This window comes from Salarias fasciatus, chromosome 5, assembly GCF_902148845.1.
Source record: "Salarias fasciatus chromosome 5, fSalaFa1.1, whole genome shotgun sequence".
NCBI classification, from domain to species: Eukaryota; Metazoa; Chordata; class Actinopteri; order Blenniiformes; family Blenniidae; genus Salarias; species Salarias fasciatus.
Window position 1 is genome coordinate 21532253 of NC_043749.1, and position 8342 is coordinate 21540594.

Below are 8342 nucleotides of genomic sequence, written 5' to 3' on the forward strand. Positions count from 1 at the left end.
ATATATTTACTAATATAATCCTTTTTGAAATGAAGTACAATTAAACATTACCAGAACAATCAGGAGCTGGAAAATAATATAACCTTTGATCAAACAATTCCATTAATCATGAGTTGCAGTTGTAATGCTGGACTAGTTCAACAAATCCATCTCTAGCGTGCTTATAAATAATAAAAGCTAAATCTTCAAGGTAAGACGCGATTAGGGTTCACACTGAGTCAACTAAAAGGTTGTGTTTGAAAGAAGTAGTCCTGCTTAATGACCCCCAGTGAGCTTTATATCAGAGTTTTTAGAAAAGACTTGACTGATCACAACAGGACTCTGTGTGTTGTCTCATAATTCTTGTTCTTCTTTTCCAGCGAGCCCCTGGAGGATGTGTTGACGTCTGAATTTGCTCCTCCGGCTTTCCTCTCCACGATGGAGCGCTCTCTGCAGAGCTCCCCATTAAATATATCAAAACTGTTTCACAACACCACTGTGCCACTGAATGACTCTGGGAATTACACCAGTGAAGAATTCTCTGAGGTCAATCTTTTTGAAATCCTGGGTCCCAAACAATCTCCCTTTTTCCTCCCAGTGACCACTGTTTACCTCGTCATCTTCCTCATCGGATTGTCAGGAAATCTGCTCACATGCGCCGTGATAGCGAAACACAAGAAGATGCGCAACCCCACTAACTTTTACCTCCTGAGTCTGGCCGTATCTGACCTCCTGGTGCTTTTGTTTGGGATGCCCTTGGAGATCTATGACCTGTGGCAGAACTATCCCTTCCCCTTTGGAGAAGGGGGGTGCTACTTCAAGACCTTCCTCTTCGAGACCGTCTGCTTTGCCTCCATCCTCAACGTCACAGCACTGAGCGTGGAGAGGTACATAGCTGTCGTTCACCCGCTCAAAACCCGATACCTGTCGACAAACCACCACGCCAAGCGGGTCATCACCGTCGTGTGGGTGGTGTCGATGATCTGTGCCATCCCCAACACCTCGCTGCACGGCATCTACTACCTACCGCAGCGGATGGAGGAGTCAGCCATATGCACGGTGCTCAAGCCCCTGTGGATCTACAACATGGTCATGCAAATCACAACGGTCTGCTTCTACTTTGTACCCATGGCGATCATTAGCATGCTGTACCTGGTGATGGGCATTCATCTGGGCCGAGAGAAGCGTCACTCCAGCGAGAACCTGGGAAAAAACTGCTCCGGCAACACCAGAAGGAAGATCAGCTTGGAAAATGGGCGAAGACGGCAGGTCATCAAGATGCTTTGTGAGTCCTTTTCCTTCTCTTCTTAGAAAGTATCAGTATCTCTGGCAGGATGTTGTGAGTTGGAAGCACATTTCCTCTAATCTGCGCTGTCAGTGCCAAGGCATGTTCGTGAAAACGTGTGAGAAAAGCACTGTCAATAAAGACACGGGGTTATCAACTGTCTGCACGGATGTTTTGTACCCTGGAGGTCTTCTTTTGAGTAACACCTAATCTCTAATATTTCTTGTTTGTTCAGTTCAGAGAGAATTCAGTCAACATAATCCAGTGCATGAGCCCTTGAATCAGTAGTTTCATTCAAGACTGTCATGGTGTGATGAAGTGATTGTACAACTTCACCTCCTCCTTGAGCCACAGTCACTCCAAGTGATGGATGTTAACAGTGTTTATTCTCATGACAAGTGTGGAACATTTTGATGAAATTTTTCGGTATTTGAACCTTTGTTGGCCCTCTCTTCAGAGTAGAGGATGTTCGTGGAAAAAGCATATCTAAAGAAGTACTACTTCACTAAACCATTTATAAAATGAAATGCTGCTTTATCATAATTGCACAGAGATAAAACTGTCAGCAAGTCTACAAAAACCCCTTAAAAACATTTTACTGGATGACAGGAATTCATTTTCCTGAGCACTGATGTATATCAAATTCATATCACGCATTATGATTTACTCCATCTGCAAATATTTCTCGTCACAAATATTTGAGTCAAATAAATAAACCACCTGAAGGTCTGAAGTTAGGTTTATCAAGTGTTTTATACTGAGAAGAAAAACTAATTCTATTCTCCCAAGGCTGATACTCTCCAATATTGAAGAGTTAAAATAACTCACATCCCCGAGGCACCGACAGCCCCCACTACCCCACCCACAACCAATTATTATTCCTTTAAAAAACATAATTGAGTTATTTTCCCACTTCATATTAAGGCAACTACAGGCTTTCCTTTATTGTCCATCTGTCCTTTTGCTCTGGCCCTTTAGCCAGCTGAGGGTCACGGGGAGGTGGAGCCTTTCCCAGCTGACAATTGGTCGGACAGGCCACCCTGAGGAGAGAGCGCCAGTCCGTCAGAGGACAGGCCCAGAGAGACAGACAACCCAACACACTCTCAGTCACGTCTCCCACACACTCCCACATGCATGTTTGAATATTTGGTCTGAATATTCTTGACTTGTCCTGTAATCCATACTCTATTAGTGTGCGAGACATGAGGAGCCCTGGTCTGTGAGGGTCTTTTTCAGGATCCCGCCTCCGGAGAGGACCTGACACAATGCCTGCTCCACACTCTTTGGTGCTCTGGTGCACAGCGGCGCTGCCTCTGTGTACTGACGTGCATATAGTCCACCAACACTAACAGAGATCGATCGCCACATGCACTCTGGTGAGATGGCCCCATGAGGTCCCTGCTGATGCGTTCATGTGGGACCACCATTAAAGGTGGAATCCACTGAGGCACTTTTGGGATGGTCGGATGATTAACTAATTGACACACGGCAGCACACATCCCCCCTGACAATAAAGGCACATCAGTATACCATCAAAAGCTCTTGATGTAATGAAGCATGTTAATTTTTTGCCACAGACTATGCATATATGATATTGATTAATTTTATTTGGCATGTGTGGACGAGACTTTACATCTGATGTGTGTTCATTTTAAACATTCTACATATTCTATCAGGAAGATCGCTTGATTGGATGTAGCCTCTCTCTTTCAGTGTTTGTGTGTGTGATTGATTTTCGATATCCAGTCAACATTGACAGAAATACAATAATCTTACAGGCAAAACAACTTTTCAAGAAACAAAATCATGACAAGCATGAGTTCAAACTGAAAAAAGTCAATAACATCTCAAAAGTAACAATCATTTTCCATAAATTACAAAGAGACACAACGAGACTGAATTAGTGACCTGAAAGTAAAAAGAAAACAAAAAGCTGAGCCGCATCAGATGAAATATTTCTGAAAATACAAAAGGATTCAATGAGATTACTTTTGTGAAAATATTTTAAGAAATATATGAAACTATAATGACTGTGAGTCCTACATGACAGATATTGATCAGATCCTGAACATCACATAGATTTTTTTCTGTTTCTCTCTGATGCTCACAGAAGCTTCTCCCCTTGTATCTGTTTTCTGTGTCACTATATGAGTCCCAGAGATGAATTTTATGTTTGCATCTGTGTGAGACAGAGAAAAATCAGCTCGCGTTAATGCGCAGCAGAAATACCATCAACCACAGGAAGGGGAAGAGTAGGGTGAGGTCAATTAGTGTTCATTCTTTGATACATTAAACTGGAAAAAAAATGCGCAAAAGTTATTAGTAATTTGAAATAGATGTCTTCTTTGTAGTTTAATCTTGTTTCAGGTCAAGGGGCACTGAAGCTGAGCCCAGCTAAATATGGGAAAAGGTCACCAGGTCACAGCTAAATCAGCCCATTCATATTCTTGAAATGCTCAGTAAGAGAACTCCTGGATCCTATCTGAAGGCTTCACTTCTGCTGTGTGGCTTCTGCAAGAGGGAACCTACCTGTGTGTGTGTGTGTGTGTGTGTGTGTGTGTGTGTGTGTGTGTGTGTGTGTGTGTGTGTGTGTGTGTGTGTGTGTGTGTGTGTGTGTTCTCGTATTTCTATCCTTGTTGGGGCCAAATGTCCCCACAAGGATAGCAAAACGTGGAACGACGTGCCTTGTGGGGACCTTTTTCCGGTCCTAAGTAGGAGAAACAGTGTTTTCTTGACCATGTTGTTGTTACTGAAAAAAGTAAAAGTGCAAAAACATTTCTTTAGGGTTACGCTTTGTTGTGGTGTGGGTTAGGGTTAGGGTAAGGGTCAGGGTTAGGGGCTAGACATGAATGGGAGTCAATGGACGGTCCCCACGAGGATAGAAATACGAGACTGAGCGTGTGTGTGTGTGTGTGTGTGTGTGTGTGTGTGTGTGTGTGTGTGTGAGCGTGTGTGTGTGTGTGTGTGTGTGTGTGTGTGTGTGTGTGTGTGTGTGTGTGTGTGTGTGTGTGTGTGTGTGTGTGTAGCATCCTGACTTCTCTACTCAGACCCACCAGAACTTTGGAAAACAGCGGAAACAGTAATGTATCAGTTTGACTGTGATTTAAAATCATGCCTTGTAGCCAAACTTTGTTGAAACTCGCAGAAGTTTCTGATATATAGCAGCAAAGATGCCAAAGTTTCTTAACTTTACCTAGTTTGAGCTCATCCATTGTAAAATACGCATCTTTATTTTTGGTGGACAGCATCTACGTGTTTTGAAAAAACTCAAAATAAGTGGTATTTAAGGGCCTGAATCTTTGACTCATTCATGGTGAATAATCAACATTATTAATAATGCACTTGAAAAGAAATGATACAGAACATAACATTTTGTTAAGGCAAATGTCACAAACTCTGTAGTTGGGAAAAGAGGCACACCGTGTGTTATGTATCTCTGCCTGTCACAAATCTTGGCAGTGTGCAGTGCCATCAAAATCCCAACAAAGCAAGCTTGATGCCATATGTCCACCGATGATAAAAGGCACATGTCTCCTCCACCTGCTGCACTGAGAGCTCCCAGAGAGCATTATGCATCAGCCGTTATTGAAGGACTGTAAGTGTGATCCATCATCAGACAATACCCAACATCCACTGCTGCCCACACTTAAAGATTTACCATTAACTTTGAATGAGAATCAGATTTTCTCATGTCATCAGTTTTATTCTTGGGCAATAATGGAAATGCAGCAGGGGGATAATTTACAAGCTGTTATTCCATTAGTTAGGTTTTCTATGCTAGTATGTTTGTAGTAGGTTTTTTCCCCCTGACGATCGAGTGAGGTTACATGCCTTACATGTTCATATTTTGTTTTTGTTATACCATGTTTTGAAAAATGAAATATTTCTTTCAGACAAAGCAGTCTTACCAACTGATTAGTCTTGATTTGATCAAATTTAGCTTCAGTGAGGATACTTGTTACCATCAACTGCTGAGTTGATGTCTGTTGTCATGAAAAACAAACAGCATAAACCAAATTAATTGAATTAAGGTAAACACTGGGATATAGAGATATTCAGCTTCAACGCAGGTTATAAAAGTAAAAGATCTAATACACAAGCATGAAAAGCTGAAAAATCTACTTACACACAAGAATAAAATACAAAATGCTTCATTACACACCACCACTAATCCTATTTAGTCCATAATCAATGAGACCTAAAGTGTGGCATTTGCTGTGTCAGGGTTGTAATTACAGGATAATGGCAGGGTAATTGTATTTGCAACTTCACCAAACACCACTGATCAGTTTGAATGTTTTTTTTAAAGGTTGAGTTCCTTGTAAAAACTCTAATTAGACCGGAAGTTTGTGTGTGTGTGTGTGTGTGTGTGTGTGTGTGGGGGGGGGGGGGGTACTTAAATTCTGCTCTTTTAGGTAGCCCTGGGGGACACTAAATCCCACCCCCATACTGTCACCTGTGGGGTCCCCCAGGGCTCTGTCCTCGGTCCAACCCTCTTGCCCTTCGGCCGTGTCATCAGCAGGCATGGAATACAATTCCACTGCTATGCTGATGACACTCAACTCTGCATCAAGGTCACCCCCTCCTCCACCGCCTTCTCCACCCCCGAATCTTCTGTCACAGCTGAACAGCTCCTAAACAGAGGACATTCATATTGGCACTCCTCACCAGTTCCATTCCTCTGCCATTTTCTCTGTCTCCTTTCTCGGCCACAACTTTCCCCTTTCTCCCTCTGTTAATAATTTGGGTGTCAGGTTTGACGCCCATCTCAGCTTTGATCATCATATATCTCACATCTGCAAAACCTCCTCCTTTCACCTCCGTTACATTGCCAAACTCCGGTCATCTCTCTCCCATCCCTTTGCAGAGAAGCTCATCCATGCCTTTGTCTCCTCCAGGCTGGGCTACTGTAGCGCACTTCTCATCAGGATCCCTGGCAAGAGCCGCCAAAGGCTTCAGTATGTTCAGAACAGCGCTGCCAGGGTCCTGATGAGGGTGTGTAAACATGAACACACCAACCCCATCCTTCGCACTCTGCACTGGCTTCCTGTTCACCTCCACATTCAATTCAAAATCCTTCTTCACAGCCACCACTGTCTGCACGGTGCAGCCCCCACCTATCTCACTGAACTCCTCAGCCAGAACCCGGTCAGGCCAGCTGCACCGTCTGCGCCTGCCCAGGACTCGGCTCAGGACCATGGGCCACAGGGTCTTTGAGGCTGCTGCTCCCTATCTGTGGAATGCCCTCCCAGACCACCTCAGACCTCCACAGACGGTGGATTTTTTCAAAAGAGGACTGAAAACCTTTTTATTTCGTATCGCCTTCCCTGATTGATTTTACTGCTGTTTGCTTTTACTGTATTTACTGTTTATACTGTCCTACTGCTTTTTTATTGTCTTTATCATTGTTTTTATTGTCTTCCTGATTGTGCACATTGAGATTTGCCTACAAATGTAATGTGCGTTACAAATAAAATCCATTATTATTATTATTACTAATACCATATAATAGGATAGTACTCAAAGGTGTATAGGATGTAGCAACTTGATTAAGCAACATTTACATTAATTGAATAAGAAAAATATTTAATTCAAAGAAATTCTGAGGCCCTTAATTTGCAAAGAAAGCATGACTTCAGACATTTTCTTTCAAATAGAAATCTTTTCATTTCTGCTGTCTTTTGTAAGTCATAATTGTTGAAAAAAAAATCAGTCAGTGAAGCATCTCAAAATAGCTTTCAATGACATCATCTGAATGAAAATGACCAGCTTTTCAAAAACATAAAAACTGAAGCAAAGCCTTTATTTGCATCAGATAGCCGTTCTGAAGGGTTTAGCTGGTTAACACCAGTTTGCATATTCACAGCTCAAGCCTGTGGTTTTCTGTCAATGCTTTATTGAAACAGTGCTAAGTGAAATAAACTCGAAATGATGGGTTTTTTTTTTTAATGTACTTTCCCTCTTCCAGCTATCGTGGTAGCCGTGTTCGGAGTCTGCTGGGCGCCGTTTCACATCGAGCGGCTTCTGTGGAGCTCCATCAGCCAGTGGACCGACCTGATGCACAACGTTTACCAGTACGTCCACATCCTGTCGGGCGTCTTCTTCTACCTCAGCTCGGCGGTCAACCCCATCATCTACAGCCTGCTCTCCACGCGGTTCAGGGAGTGCTTTCGGGAGCTCATGTGCTCCCAGCCGGAGGACAACAGCTCCATCAGAGACTCTCCGCCTTTCCCCAAGATTTTACTGGAGCCCTCCATCTCCAGTTCCAGAGCTCAGGCCGAGGTCAAGGACTCCAACGTTTTCATCCCGCTGTTCTCCCCCAACGTGGCTGTGAGTTTGGACACCGCCGTGCACTCATGCGCTTGCAAGGAGTCGTCGCTCTGCTCCGAGATTTGATTTTCATGAGTTGGTAATTGAGATCAAAAGTTTATTTGCTCTCCGGCGGAGGTTTTGAGAATCATCTTCATTTCTGTGTAATAAATGTGAAGCAACTGCCAGGCGGCTGTTTGCGTAGCGTTGAGACTGGAAACCGCGAGCCTGGTTCAGGACATATCAGAACATCATATTATTACTGCAAAAGGTACAAGGAGTTCTTGCATGACTTAGTGGTTTAAAAAGTAAAAAAAGAAGAAAAAAGAATTATTCCCGAATCCCCAAAAGCCAATTGTTTGAAAATACGTAATGATTAACAAAAACACAGCACGATGGGTTTCAATCCACAAAATAAAGTGTAAACACTCTCTTTTTAGCTGGTGACGCTTTAATTTCTCTTAAAAAGGAGAATTGCGGCGGTATGGACGTCGATATGGACCTTTGAACAGTCAGACCTGCAGATGTATTATTTTAACTAATTGAAACAAACTATCGCCGTAAATAGAAACAGAAGCAAGGGTGATGGTAAAGACGCACGTTTGTATGTTTTGTAACAATAAAAATGACCATAAACTGAGTGTAACTGCTGTTTTATGCAGCCTCCAAAGCATTTCATTGGTTTGTTGTCAAGCTAAAGTAACCGATGTATAATTGTTGGTTTGCTCACCGTTATTTGTCACCTGAGTGGCTTTCTCCTCTCCAAAAA

At 42.9% G+C, this 8342-nt stretch overlaps 1 protein-coding gene across 1 annotated transcript; it reads left to right on the top strand.

The window, feature by feature from the left end:
* Positions 1–378: 378 nt before the first annotated feature.
* nmur3 (neuromedin U receptor 3) lies at positions 379–7768 on the top strand. Its single transcript, XM_030092062.1, has 2 exons — positions 379–1264; positions 7233–7768. Exons 1-2 carry the CDS (start codon positions 418–420, stop codon positions 7658–7660), a joined length of 1275 nt encoding a protein of 424 aa, XP_029947922.1. The 5' UTR covers positions 379–417; the 3' UTR covers positions 7661–7768.
* Positions 7769–8342: the final 574 nt, after the last annotated feature.

Coding starts and splice junctions, on each gene's coding strand:
- nmur3 (XM_030092062.1), top strand. CDS start 418: ATGGAGCGCTCTCTGCAGAGCTCCCCATTAAATATATCAAAACTGTTT. Junction 1,265..7,232: donor GCAGGTCATCAAGATGCTTT/GTGAGTCCTTTT, acceptor TCCCTCTTCCAG/CTATCGTGGTAGCCGTGTTC.